At 43.7% G+C, this 15,339-nt stretch overlaps 1 protein-coding gene across 1 annotated transcript; it reads right to left on the bottom strand.

Moving 5' to 3' along the window:
• Window positions 1-5,942: 5,942 nt before the first annotated feature.
• ITM2A (integral membrane protein 2A) lies at window positions 5,943-13,308 on the bottom strand (the record flags this gene model as incomplete). The annotated part of the gene is made up of 5 exons (XM_010171600.1): window positions 5,943-7,054; window positions 9,411-9,561; window positions 10,712-10,822; window positions 12,765-12,953; window positions 13,177-13,308. Coding segments are annotated over 5 exons (672 nt in total), but the record flags the coding sequence as incomplete, so codon positions are not given.
• Between the last annotated feature and the right edge of the window lie 2,031 nt (window positions 13,309-15,339).

Genomic DNA, 15,339 nt, shown 5'->3' with positions numbered 1-15,339 from the left:
CCAGCCCCACGTGATGTTGTTATATTTCAAGAAAGCCACGGGCTACGACAGGCTCCAGGGCTGTCCTTGGAAATATTGCCACAAACTCCAGGAAATCTCTTACAACTGAGCAAGTCAGGCAGTTCCCCTTTACCAGTAAAAGGGATGTGGTGCAGTCCCCTCCGGAAGCAGATCTGCACCCCTTGGTGCTCTCCCTGCTGGGGCCAGGTCCCTCCAAACATCTCCTCTATAAGAGGTGATGTTCTTCTGTAGGAAACATGCCCAGCACCAACTCACCCCAACCTCAGCGTCCTGTTGTAGACTCCAGCTCTGCAGCAAGGACCCATCTTTCCTCTGTAGCATCAGAGTTTTTTGTGGCAAGAGGTTTTTGTTTGGTCATTTTAACAAAAAAAAAAATTAAAAAAGTGAAAACACAGAAGAGGAAGAAAATCAAATGATGCTGAGAAAGCAAAAAGAAGAGTTTTGTGGAGTGAAACCACTAGCTCCATGAAGAAACAACCCATACTGTGAGTCTGCAAGAAGATAAATGCACAAGTCCAGTTTATCTGCAAATAGGATATTTTATAGGAGAAATACAAGAGTTGATGAGAGCTGGAGCTCAGCTCTTTTTCTCCTACACTCAAGGCGCTCAGCCAGAACCTTTGTTTTCCCTCCAGTTACTATGAGTCATTTCCCTACTGAAAATCAAGGGTCTTAATCTATGGTGAAAATAGGGCCTCAGAAATAGAGCAGCAGTCAGCAAATCTAGGTGCAAGTTCGCCTCAAACCAAATACACTTCGACTTCCTAAGCCACTTCCACCCAAGCAAACCTTTACCATGGAAAGGGAAAGAAAGACCAGGAGGTTGGGTCTTTGGAGCATCGTTCCTGCTTCTCAGCCATCCAGAGACCCACCTGATTCAGTGGTGGTTTGGGAATTGTCAAGAGCAGGAACACCACAGCGTTGCCAAGAGCAGAAAGAACTCAAGACCTGAAGGAAAGCAGCTTACGCTGCAGCACAGATGGAGCAGATAAGCAGACATGCTTTCATTTCTCCTCAGAGTACAAACCGGTGTGAAAAGCCAGCAGTTCCAGCTCAGCTCACCACCACGGAAGCACCATCGTGTGCTTTGTGTGAAAGGCTGATTCTCCCCCACCTTTTTTTTCCACCATGATGCAAGGAGGCAAAGCTGTAACTGCTTCCAACCTCCCACCATGCAGTCAGACACTGGTCAGGGTAGGAGAGCCTGAAGAGAAGCTTCTACCTCCCTGTTATTTTCTAAGCATTAAGGATTAACCAGTGAAAGGGGCTGAGAACGTGAGATGGCCAAGAAGCTACAACCACCAAGTGCAGAGAAACCAAAGCACTGAATTACCATCAAGTGAGAGTGATATCACCATCCCACAGAACCAACAACCCTACACATCCTCTCCCTCCCAAGGGATTTTGGATCATCAAGTGGAAACCAGAGGTTGATCTCTCCATGGATCTATTCCTGATGAATCCCACACGCCGGCGCTCTCACTCCAGAAGAAAAGCACCTGGTTCCACTCCAACAAGGGATTAGGGTTGTAGGAAGTTCCTTGTCCCAGAACCAGGTGTCCACACAAAACAGCTTCAAACATCAAAAGCCCTAAATTGGAAGGGCTCATGAGAACCTGAATGCTTCTGTAACAGACACACAACACCTACATCCACAGTCAGAAGGACTTTCAAGACTTTCAAATTCACTTTCACCTTTGTTAACATGGAACCCTGAGGTGTCCCAGGACAAGAAGAGAAAATACACTTCAGTAAACAAAATAGTTGAACTATAAGAAATAATTTCCTTGGGAGGTGGAGCGCTAAGTGGAGAGTCTTTAATTATTCTCAAGGCAGGAAATCCACCCATTTATATTGCCAAGGTAATAACGTAAATATATGCACACATAATGAAGAAATAATTTTAATAATATGACTGTAATTAAACATATTATAATTATCCTGGTGGCAATCTCCAAGCTTCAATCAATGCTAGCATCTGGGCTCTGTGCCACAGCTGGCAGCCAAGCCACCGTCCACACAGCTCAAAATGAGGACAGTCAAAGCAGCTTTAATCCTTCCAAGCCTGACCTCAAGCAGTGTCTTCCCAGAGTGGCAACTCAGCCACCTGGCTGGGGCCACTGTGGAGGCTTCCTGGGCTGTGCTGCACTTATCTGGCCCTACAAATGTTCTGTTCTAGGATTTCTTTTTGTTTTTAGTTTAAAGGATGTTAGGAGAACACAGGATGAAATGCAACAGATGAGGCAAGGGGGAGGGTGGAGGAAGTTGACTTGAGTTAAGCAGTGTAATATTTCCTTTCTTTCTAGCCTTCCTCAGTACTTCCGAGAAGATCACAAACCAAAAGTAGCCACCTAGAAAATTTAAAGCTGGCAGCTGCTCGCTCATTAACGAGGGGACTGTCCAATTCATCCCGCCCTGCTGCAAGGAGAGCTCACACAGTTGGGGAAGAACGAATCCCAGACACAGGAGGATGATCTAAAAAACAACAAACCAGAATTTTTCTCAGGGCAATCCAGAGCTGATTTCAGTGCTGTGGTATTTCCATCAGTCACACACTCTGCTGAGCACAGCTGTATCTCTGGTAGCTTTCCCTGCAATGCCAAGAACTCATGGAGCCCACAGAAGTCAGTCCAGTCTTGCTGATGTCCCAGCAGGCTCTTTGCCCTCCAGGCAGCTGCACATGGACTGTGACTTCTGCTGTGGGTGCGAGGTGAGTTCTTCACCACCATGCTAAGCCTGGCTCTGCTGCAACAGTCCACAGTACAGAGCTGAGCTGATGGTGAAAAATGTCTCACTTTTAGAAAACCAGCTTATCAAGTGTGAGGTGCTAAAGCTCTATCTCACACCAGGCTGAGGCCTCGGTATGTCTTTCAAAGGTCTCTACGCTGTCCCCATTTTCCCCTCCCTGGATCTTCATCTCAAGGTTATTTACATACACAAATAACAACCAATTCCTATGAATTTTTAGAGTCAGGCTCTAAAGTTCTAGTGTGGACTAATGGGAATGTCTGTCTCACACACACCCCACCAGTCACACTCAGAAAGCTCTCGGGCTTCTGCAACAGTCAACAGCGTCTCCTCCAAGTAACCAATTCAAGTTTGTTCACAATTCTGAGTTTTCTCTTTGATTAACTACTTAAAACTTGGGAAAAAAACCTCACATGTAATGCTGGGAGAGGAATCATAAAAAGCACTGGACTGTCAGCTGAACATTCATAAAGGTATTTAAAACTTGCATGTAAATACACTGTGTCAGAAAAATAACCTGCGAGCTAGGACGAGGATAACTCTGCAATAAGCAAGTGCACAGATGCTGCTGGTTGTCCTGTGCACACTGGTTGCTTCTTCAGTAAAGACACCTGTAAATAGAAGCTACTCTAGTAAATAAGCTTGTATTTGCATCTTTGAAATGTTATCTCTTCAGTTACCATGTCCATGTTGGAAGCACAGTCTTACTCAAGATATTTAATAAGGTTTTAAATAAGGTTTGACACAGGTTACATGATAAAAATGTTCTTTACTGTAGATAAAAACTAAGCAAAGACACTAAACGCCACCTGGAGGCAGCTTTCATCAAACCCTTTTTAAGTTTAATTCTGGCCAAACACCTGAAAAGCTGTATTTTAGAATCAATACACCAAGTTTTTCTCAGTTACACACCCTTTACACCCAAGAGCTTGCTGCCTGTGCCATCTACTGGTGCAAAGGGCTCCTCTGCCTCACACCCTCGCTCCTGCTTCCTACAGATCAGCCGAACGCAGGAGCTACTCAGAGAGACAGCAGCAGAAGATCCTGGGGACACTGTTTTCCTAAAAGCAACCTCAAAAGGGCAGTCTTTTAATTTGAATGCCCATCCCCAGCACAAAAATGATTAGGGATTAATCATTTAAGCCTAGCACGCCACGCACATCACCAAAACTTCACCGAGCAGGTAAGAACAATCCGTTCCTCTGAGTGTCCTGGCTCATTGCCTAGAACATTTAATGCTCTCTTAAGGAACTGGCTTTATTTCTTTTAAAATCTTTACCAGCCAAAGGTAAGAGAAAGTGTTGCAGCCTATCTGGAAGCACACCTAGCATTCCTGGAACATGCCTGATGGTAGCCAGCAGGTTAATGGCTTGTGTAACCAAGAGTCATCCACTGCTGCTCTCTCAAAGCTGGAAAGAAGAATTTCTGGGGTTTTTTTGTTTTGTTTTCAATAAAGTCAAACTCGCTGCTTCTTGCTCTCTGCAACTAACTACATGTTTCCAAACCCTTCCACTCGAGACTACCAAAACAAATGAGACAGCCAACCCACACTCGTCATCCTCTCAGACAGTCTGGAGGAGGAGAAGGAGATCACCACAACAATAACTCGCCCAAGCACATATCGAGCCTGTAGCAGAAACTCAGCAGTGCAGTGACTCCCCCCAGTAAAACATACCTGTTCCAGTAAAGTGTACCTGACTCCCAGTGACACCAGTTAAGAGCTTTCCACAGCATTCTGTTTCAGTAAAGTACAGAATGAAATAACCTTCTACACTTACTGCTTCAGAGGCAGAGTTTTAGGGCATGTCCTGTGTGTCACATCACCACACACCTCGGGAGAAGAGCTGTGTGAAGTTTCCAAGAGCTCTGATCTACTCCTTTCCTCTGAAGTCTCATGAAAAACCACTGAGAGCAGCTACTCCTTGAGTCACTTCTCACTCTCTAGTCCCCCTCGGGAGAAGAGCTGTGTGAAGTTTCCAAGACAAGGCAGCAGATTCCCTGCTGCCCAGGAGCTCTGCTCTACTCCTTTCCTCTGAAGTTTCATGAGAAACCACTGAGAGCAGCTACTTCTTGAGCCACTTCTCACTCCCTAGTCCCTAAGTGCAGAAAGCCTGCTTACTGTTCTGCTTCCAGCTGTACAATCCACGTCACTTGCCAGGAAAGCCAGAAGGATTCAGGACACACAGCAGCTCTGGGAACGACCAGTCGCAGAAATCTCACCGCAGGGTTCTCGTGGCTCTGAGCCTGAAACACCAAAGCTCCCGTGAACGCTTCAGGGTGTGACAACGAGCTGTTGATCAGCCCTCCCGTTGTGGTGTGTTACCACAGAATGGCCTCAACTGGAAAAGCTCTATAAGCTCATGGAGTCCAACCATGAACCCAACACTGACCAGTCCCTGACTAACCCATGTCCCTCAGCACTGTGTCTACACGACTCTTCAATCCCTCCAGGGATGGGGACTCCACCACTGCCCTGGGCAACCCCTTCCAATGCCTCAGAACCCTTTCAGCAAAGAAATTCTTCCTCACATCCCATCTCAACTGCCCTGGCCACAACTGGAGCCCATTTCCTCTTGTCCTGTCCCTTGGGCCTTGGTTGAACAGACCCACCCCCACCTCTCTCCACCCTCCTCCAAGGGACTTGGACAGAGCCAGAAGGTCTCCCCTCAGCCTCCTTTTCTCCAGGCTCAACACCCCCAGTTCCCTCAGCCACAAGGGAACTCAGCACACTTGTGCTCCAGACCCTTCCCCAGCTCCGTTGCCCTAAAAAAGTTTTGCTGGAGCGTGTCCAGAGAAGAGCAACGATATGCTAGAGACAATTCTCATTAACTCTGCCATAAACACACGAAGACGAGCACATCTCTAATCCCAGCCTCACCAACACCAATATTGAAATGGATGAAACACAGAACGCATCCTTCCTGTGCTACACCTGCCTGCTGGGGGACACAGTTTGAAGCAAGATGTTTTTAGTTCCCTCTGTTCCCCAAGTTCATTTTACACCACAAAGCATTTTCACAGCAACAGGAAGATGAAATTTGGCTTCACAAGCTGAAAACAAGAGGTGAGGGTAAAGAGAAGAGCACTGCACGCTGCCCCAGGCCACAGCCCTCGCTTCTCCACACACCAGTGCTCTTGCCTCTGGGCGCCATGAAGTCACACAAACACCAAAGTTTTAGAGAAACATTTATTAGAGGGTTGCAGAATTTATGCCAATATAAAGTCCCTTAATAAAACTCTCAAGTTCAACTGCAGGATGCTAACTCTTCATTATCTTTATACTGCAGCTTTCCAAAAAAATAATAAAATAAAAAATAAAGGAACAATGCTCTCTGACTGCAGCAGTAATGCTACTTGCTCATAAAAAGTGGATCTAAAAAGTTGATATAAGCCAAAGTAGTTTAAGTTTACAACTACAGTCACATCCACGAGTGAGCTATACCAGAACAAATTCTTGAAATAGGAAGTTACAGGATAAACCAATTTATAACAAAAAATAAAATACTGACAAGCTTTAAGAGCAATTCTATCTGCATCTAAATACCACAAAACCAAAGGGAGAAGAATTAAACGTAAGCTCGGGGAAGGTTCCAAATATACAGACGAATTCAATACAGTAATTGCACAAAATGAAAGAGGGTAGTGTTAAGAGGTTTCTGATCACTGAGGTTGGATTTTACATGCTTCACACATGGTAGTTAAAATAAACCTTTAATGATACGCACTGGAAGGGTTTTTTTTTTTTAGCCAGGATAAGGAGTGCAGAGCTATTCTACACAACTACACAAGATGTGCAAACCACAGATTATTAATATTAATCATTTCTGTGAAAGTGAAGGTGAACAGAATTGGTTCCAGCCAAGGAAGGGGTTAACATTTTTATATATATATATATATATTTTTTTCTGCCATTCCCAGATTACACTAAATCAAACGCATTCAACAGAAACAGATATTAACCTTCTAAAAGAAGAAAAACCTTACTCAAATTTAAAGTTTTACGTGAAACAACTAAAGTTATACCATGGATGAAAGAAAGCTGAAATGGTGACTCTGTCTTCTGAAATACAAGCGATACACAGAAAATGCATAAGGCTTTTTGATTATCACTGCACATTTTAATTGAAGAAGTCGATGTTTAATGCTCAGACTTCTCAATGAAGGTGTGAGCTTAGTCACCTCCCAGCCGACACCTTTCACTGCTGACAGATCTTTGTTTCAACAACGAAAGAGTTTTCAAAGTGTCTGATCGAGTGACAGGTCTCCACTGAACGTTTCTGCAGACCTGGGGACGAGAGAAGACGAGTAAGTAAAGCAAACCTAGAACCCAGCAACGAGGATTTACAAGTTCTGTGTCATCATGAACAGCAGCGAGAAACAATCACTCAGCACCCAATGTTTCTACACCCATGAAGTGCTGCTAGAGCTTGGTACCAGTTTGTTTTCCTAACCACAATGAAAATGAAAAGCAAAGCAGATTGAAATTACAGGGAGAGAGTTTAAAAAACCAAAAAAAAAAACCCCAAAACCAACCAAACTTAGAAAGGGAGCAGAAAAAACCCCCAGTTCTTCTTCACCAGCACTTGCCCCCACCCTATATGTATGAACACCCTGTGCTTCTACAGAGCAGCCTTCACCTTGATGAGAGCCCCCTGAGGATTTGCCACTCGGCTGATGATCTTACTGAAGTTTTTCCTAACACTATTAAAGTGATTTTCTCTATTTTGGGATGTGCTGGCATTGGCTCTGACACAGGTAGTTTACCTGTATTACCTGTATCAGCTGTGATTCTTTACTAGGAGTCTAGCAGTCCTGCCCATCAAAGACAAGCTGCTCAACTAAAGCACTTCAATATCCAACAACTAGAGAAGAAAGATTGACATCTTGTTTAATAAGCAGAGAATTGTTCAGAGGAAGCAAGAGAAGTTATCCATGGAAGCCTAGAAAGCATTAGCTGTCAGACCAAACCCAGCAGGGCACTGGTTTAGTTTATAAACACTGAACAGGTAAGGCTGTCCTTCAGTTCATCTCCATCTTAACGCTGATCAAGCTAAGAAGTTCCCAGTGGCCATCTAACTGGGGACAGAATTCGACAGTCGGGATGACCTGTCCAGTTTCTCACATACCTTCAGTTACAACTCCAGCAGAACCTGAGGCCAGCTCAATCTAACTGAAAAACTCATGAAATCTATAAAATCTAAGAGCCAGTGCAGCACCAACCCAACGACAAGGCTTCTCCGCAGAAGTTACAGGAGTTTATCCATTTTAGGCTAATTATTTATGTGTGTGTGGCTCATACACAGCAGAAGAAAGGCGTGTTAGAAGTTTGATCTGGAAGGCAAGACAAGCCTTGTCCCTGAATAGATTTCTCATCTCTCAGCAGCAGTCCTCCATTTGACTAGATTTCCTGCCCTCCTCCCTCTCAAGGACAAACAAGGTTAATTATGCAAAACAGAAACTGTACCAAGAGGCATTATTCATTTACTGGAACCCTTTCATGCAAGTCTTTTACTATACAGCAAAGATGTCAACAACATACTATAGCAAGGTTGTTTATCCTCAGGAAACATCAAAAACACTCTTCAGAGTTATTTTATGTAGACTACAATCTTCCAGTCACAGCAGCAGTCAGTTTGGACACGTTAACCAAAGAATCTCCACAACAGCTAAGAGACAACATGCCTCCCCCTCGCATAAAGGCAGCGCTCCCTGTTTCCTCATGTGCCCTATGCTGTTAGCTACACAGGACCAGTTTCATGCTCCCACATCCAGAGCCTTCCATCTACTCACAGGATGCCCACCTGCAAACAGCAGATATGGTTCCTGATGCTGTAACTAGGCTGAAAAAAACTCCTGCCCAAGAGTTTGGCAGGAAAAACAAGAGCAGAGAGTTCTGACAAACCAAACATTTGCGTTCTGAAAGGCTGTAAGTGACAAAGGAATGGTTTGCTATGTGTTTAGTGAAAGCAGCAAACTATGAAATGCTTTCAGAAGTACAGTTCTAAACTCAAGAGCATCAGATTTCCATACTCCAGGCCTCCTCTGGGTATGTCAAGCCACCGACACCTCAAATTCAATCCTTTCCACAGAACGGCAGAGGGGTGGCGTGAGGAGACAGGCAGTAAAGAAAGAGCTCAGAAGTTCTTACGAAGTGCTCTTCCTCTTTCAGAGGGGAAGTCTGGGATGTCCAGAGATAGTTGTTTTGGTTTGGTTTTTTTCCCCTCTAGAGCAAGTAAACCAGAACACAATGTTTTCACTCAGTGCTCCTGTAACCCAGCTTTAGATGGGACAGTGACAGACTAAGCTGCACTTACAGAGACTCACATTATCAAATGGATGATATGAATTTTGAAGCCAAACGAACTTACAACTTCAACCAAAAGATGGAACAGAAATAGGCTTTAGTTCAAATTTGGTTTGGGTGTGTAACTTCTAATTCTGTAACTGAAACTCCCTCTCACCATGTTCGAATGAAACTTGAGATACAGACTTGAAAGTAGGGAAAATACCCATCAGTTCTGTAAGAAGTCTCGGCTCATGTTGAGAACACACAGATTTCCAAGTCTAAAAACTCCCAAGGTTGAAGTATTTACCCTTTCTCTACACAAAGAAGATTCATTTCTTTCCTGAAGGGAACTTACCCGTTATCTGGTCTCTGCGCTGAAGTCTGAAGGTCTCTTTTCCAACACAGAGTTGGTAGATGAAGATCCCCAAATCAGACACATTATCTATCTCCTCTGTAACCACCATTTCTTCACGGACTAGGTATGTCTGAGGCAAGTAAGAGCCAGTCTAAAAGAGACAAAACCTTCAGATACAATATTCTGCTAACAATGGGCAAACATCATCACATTTTACCCTTTGCTTTGGAAGGGGTTCAAGCAATAGATTTCAGCTTCCCTTCTCTTTTCACACTGAGATATGCTAGTGGTGAACAGCTGCATACCAGAGAAGTTAAAAACTGACAAAGGTTACTTCAAACAGTTGCAGTTAGATCCAAACAAAGCACAGTTAACCTTAACATTGCTTACCTCACATGAAGCAAGCATAAATAGAACCTGTTGGAGTTTATTTGCATGCAACAGAAAGTTTGCAGTTACAAAAAATAAAAAGAAAAAAGTATGATGAAAGTTTCTGTGTTTGAGGCAACATATTTCTAATGCAAAAAAAAAGAAGCAGTCAGTGTGACCTACAAAAGTTAAGTCTTCACCACAAGATCACAGCACTATTGAAACATCCTCTCACCCCTCATGACCAGCTCCTAAAAAAAATGAGGGCAGGGAGACACACTTAAAGCTTCTCTTCATGAAGCTAAAGAAAATGAAACAAGCTAAGCTAGATCAGGTGGCCTCTAGCACTAGGTGTAGAGGAGTCAATGACTTTTTTTGAGAAGTACATTTGATATCTGATAGCTCAGTACTGTGTTTCATTTGAAAGTAGCAGCAAGCTCTATCAACTTGACCCATAAAGGTAAAGTCTTCTTGGAAAAATACCAGTTATAGTCACTGAAGAGTCAAAGTGCTTGTGGTCAGCTCTTAACTACAGCGCCAATAAAAAAGCAGAACAAGTTAGCATTGTTCTTTTCATTAAAACTCTCATGGGGCAAGTGAGCTTTCAGGTAGTAACTTTCAGGTTTAGACCTTCAATGATATTTGGAGCTTGATCAAATTCCTTTATAAGAGCTAAATTTAACCTTCTTTGCTAGTTGCTTTCAGCTTTCATAAAGCTTGGTATTAATAAAGAGCATTAAGCATGAATCTACTCAACATAATATCTGCTGACAGCTGGCCTCCACTTCAGTGCAGTGACTGAGCCAGGGGGATTACGTGCTTTGATGGCAAGAGGACTGTTCTAGCAAGAGACAGTCATTCAGGAGCAACACCCAGGACTCCTACCAAAAGTCATCTTGTCAGCATAAGTGAACAGTGGAGTCCCCACGTACCGCCAGCTTTGCGAAGAGATCCATCAGGTTTCTGGGCGGCATGACGATGGAGGTGTTCAGCGGAATCACGTAGCAGTTACCCAGTTGCAAGTCAAGATACGCTGTCAAAAGCTATTTTGAAAACAAGGTTTCAATTAATAAAGCGTGGCCTTTAATTATCATAACACAGTTCTACAAGGACTAAGGTAGCTCAAAAAGCTGGAGATGGTGCACAGTTGGTATCAAAGCGATGCACTCAGGAACTGCCTGGTGTAAGAATTTAGTAATTAACACTTTGCTAAAGTGGTCACAGCTACAGTTTCCAGCAGGACTTTTGTGCAGAAGGGAGAGTTGACTATAAAAGCTGTTTCCATCATAATTCTAAATGAGTACAGTTTGCATAAATACAGAGAAAGTATTTGGGAGTATGATTTCCTAACTGAAGAAGTCCAATTAAGCACAGTGCAAATAAAAGGTATCCAACTGCTGAGAAGCAATCATTCATCACATCACAAGAGAGACCTGGAGCAGCTGGAACAAGTCCAGAGGAGGCCACCAGGATGATGCGAGGGCTGGAGCAGCTCTGCTGTGAGGACAGGCTGAGAGAGTTGGGGCTGTTCAGCCTGGAGAAGAGAAGGCTCCAGGGAGATCTTATAGCGGCCTCCCAGTACCTGAAGGGGCTACAAGAAAGCTGGGGAGGGACTTTTCATAAGGGCAGTTAATGACAAAACAAGGGGAAATGGGTTTAAGCTGAAAGAGGGGAGGTTTAGATGAGATATTAGGAAGAAGTTCTTCACTGTGAGGGTGGTGAGACACTGGAACAGGTTGCCCAGGGAAGCTGTGGCTGCTCCTCCCTGGAAGCGTCCTTTCCTACCCCAGCCATTCTGGGATTCTTAAGTTGCCCAAATCCTTTAAGTTATAGCCAAGATTCTGTCAAGACAGCACAGATAAAAGCTGCAAATACTGCCATCACAGGTAGCACAGCTTGGCTGCGTGGCACTCCACGCTGCTGTCAAAGGCAGCAGGGACAGAGGCCAGCTCTGTGTCTTTGCTGTGATTATATCTGCACTGCCAAGGTTTGCCTTACAGACAACTCAGAAGAGCTTTTACAGCTAAGGATAACTGTTAATACTGTCAACACAACTTCAATTAAAAAGTCAAATCAAAACCATCCTCTCATCTTTGCTTTGGAGAAACCACCTGCAACTAACACAGCACTCCCGAGTTCTACTTTTCACAGAATCACAGAATGTCAGGGATTGGAAGGGACCTCAAAAGATCATCCAGTCCAATCCCCCTGCCAGAGCAGGAACCTAAATGAGATCACACAGGAAGGTGTCCAGGCGGGTTTTGGATGTCTCCAGAGAAGGAGACTCCACACCCTCCCTGGGCAGCCTGTCCCAGGGCTCTGGCACCCTCACTGGAAAGAAGTTTCTTCTCAAGTTTAAGCAGAACCTCCTGTGTTCCAGCTCACACCCACTGCCCCTTGTCCTACCATTGGGCATCATGAGAAGAGCCTGGCTCCATCCTCCTGACATTCGCCCTTAACATATTGATAAACATTTGAAGTGATTTGTCAATTCACTTACACCAGGCCCACACTCACTTGGAACTGTGCATTTTGCTGTAACACAGTTTGGCAGAATCTGAGATTGAATCCTCAGTTTCCCCATTTCTAAACTCACATTTACAACATTCTCCTGTCCTCACTGCCATCTACATTGGATTCATGACCAGATACCAAGCGTCACTTCCAGACACCCTATGGGCATCAATGTTTAGAGCTGCACAGCACAGCAAAGTATTGTTCTGAGAATCTATTCAGAGTCATTGTGACTATCAACTCCTCTAACATTCTGTTAACACCGCTCTCTTGCACAAGTCTGCTGCTACAGAGTGAAAAGGGTCAGATTTCCCAGGCTTCAGCCCAGCCCCAAAGAGAAGCTTGCACGGACAGGAAGCTTTAAAGGTCTCCAGAATGAAAACCCTGGAGCTGTTACAATTACCATCTGCTCCACAGCTTCCCAGGGAGCAAGGAGACAAAGTTATTTCTTACTGCTTCACACATACCCACCCTGTCAAAGTCATGAACAATCGCTGCTGGATCACTGTCCGAGAACTTTGGGACGGGGACATCAATGATGGCTATGTTGTCATCTTCTCGAATGTCAGCTTCTTCAGCAATCGGGAGGAAATAAGGTTCTACAGCACGATCGCGATTTTCATTCTCAAAGTAGCACATTTCACCACGGTACACCTTATGCTGAAAGGCAAGAGCAAGGCCAGTTATTTTTACAGCTAATATTGCTTTAAAGCTGTATTTCTAACGTGAAGCACAGGTCTCTCACGTCTGGAGCTCTTATAAAGGGCAGAGCAGTCTTCATGTCCCAGTTACTGAAGGTTTTCTGTTATACTGGTAACCCATTTATAATTACACTTTTTTTTTTATTCAGTGATGCTTAAGGAAAAAAGAACTTCCACACTACCTTAGGCATGAAGTACTTGTAGATGCAGGCTCCACCCACAACAAGTCCTGCCAAGATGAATGCTAGACCCAGCAGAGTCAACAGACATCTTCCAGATGAGTTTTCACCTCCATGTGTGGCAACTTCTGGATCCTTTAAATAAAGAGGGATGAGAACTTAGAAAGTGTAGCTGCTTTGAATTTAAAGTAAGCTGTCATCTACCGCTTCATTTTAACACATCATCTTCTATTTCTCCTATGTGTGCAATGAGGATTTTAAGTCAAGCATCATATAGTATGAAAACATTTACAGGAAATAGTATTATTAAGATCAGTTTTCTAAAAGAGAGTATTTTCTCAGTTAGAGGATGTTTTCTAGATAAACCTTTATCAAGAAGCTATTTGAGGTGTAAGAAATTTAAATAACTTTAGGGAATGGTACAGTTCTGCAGCCACAATATAGCACAAGGAAAGCAAGATTTGGAGAGCAAGGTCATTTCCAGGCACACGGTGTTTTCAGGCCTCTTTCCAAAAGCCCATTTCCTACCCTCCTCTCCCCATCAGATGGAATAAGACAACATTACTTTTCCTTACAAAAGTGGATTAACAGAAAGACATAAGAAGCAGCTTTATCTATTACATGGGGAATATCTGCCACTAAGTCAAACATTCAGGTGTTTAGAACTTGTGACATGCAGAAGTGAAGTCCACTAAGAAAGAGAACCAACCACTCATCAGCTTAAACACAGCTTCAAATTATGCCAGATAAAACCAAGTCCCTGTGGTACAACCCACCTTGCAGCTTCAAAAATACTCTTTCTCCCACCCAAGTTCCACCAATTTTGTTTCCAGCAGCCTGAAACGTACACCTTTAGCTCAGTGACTTATTTTTCCCCCTTCAGCACGCTCTCAAGCAGAAGATGACTGCATCCAGAGGAAACTACCACCACCCTCATGTAACGTGGTGATGAGTTGTGTAATACCAGTCGCAAAGTTAGTGCTGGCAAGTTGGAACACTCCAGAGTTCTTTCCCTGCCTTTCCAGATTTCCAGGTGAAAGGCTCACACAAGCCAAGCTGAGAGGAGAACCACAGAAATACTGTCAAATACTCAACAATCAAGAAGAGATACTGCCCTTGGGCAAACCCTGTATCTATATATTTGATCAAGTCTGTCCCTTTAATGATTCATGACTCCAGGATCTAGCAGCTCACTTTCAAGACCTGCTTTTTGTACTGCTCAGGAAGAAAAATTGTATTTCACAGCAAAAGATCTTTTCCTTCGTGTTGTTCCTGGAGTCAGTAGCTAAACACAGCACCACAGCTTCCATGGGCTTTCTTTATCCGAGCCCCACTATTTGCCCTCCTGTAGGACTCAGGATTTTGCAGTGACCTGTGATCACAACAAGCCACACTATTAGTACAAAGGCTGCACGTATTTCCACGCTCAGCAAGATACAGCAGCGTGAAAGTCAAAGGCATCAGCTCTGCAAGTGCTGAAACAAAAACCAGGCTGTTTTGCAAAAGTCAATACTCCTACATTCCACTCTCACATCCTCCAAAGAGAAAAATGTTGGTTCAGCAGGACATCAGCCGCTACAATTGGCTGGTTAAGCATTTGTCTAAAGAACAAACTAGTTTCAAGTCAGAATTATGCCACGGTTCTATGTCATTATATAGAAACCACCTTTCAGAACTAGCTCGTTTTTAAGATCAAGGCTAATTCCTCTTTGTATTCCACCACCTTAATCAACACCTTTCAGTAACTCGCCCATCTAGCCTGTCATTCCTTGAACACAACAATCTCCAGCAGGTTTTGGCACCACAGACATCCAAGTGTCATTATTATTAGCTAATTACATTTCGACATGTAATTAGCTACACTTGCACTACACAACTGCAAACAAAGCAAAGGTATTTATCATTAAAGAAACAACGCAGGCAGCCTGAATCTGAGAAGAGTTGACAGAGCTGATAAGAGAACACAACACACAGACTTTGCTCCAGCAGGTTTCAAAGCCTCTGCTGAAAAAAAAAGAATGAAAGTCATTAAAAACCTGCAAAGAAAAATGCAGTTCTAAGCTGTGGAGTAACATGCAAAGCAAACTAGGAGTAAAAGGGGAAAAGAAAAACAAAGAATTACTTGTGTTAACATCTCTATCTAGCTCAAGTTGACAGAGCCAGCTC

Source organism: Antrostomus carolinensis, unplaced genomic scaffold, assembly GCF_000700745.2.
Source record: "Antrostomus carolinensis isolate BGI_N321 unplaced genomic scaffold, ASM70074v2 scaffold3727, whole genome shotgun sequence".
Classification (NCBI taxonomy): domain Eukaryota; kingdom Metazoa; phylum Chordata; class Aves; order Caprimulgiformes; family Caprimulgidae; genus Antrostomus; species Antrostomus carolinensis.
Note: the sequence above shows the minus strand (reverse complement) of the source record. Positions and strands in the feature narration are given on the sequence as shown.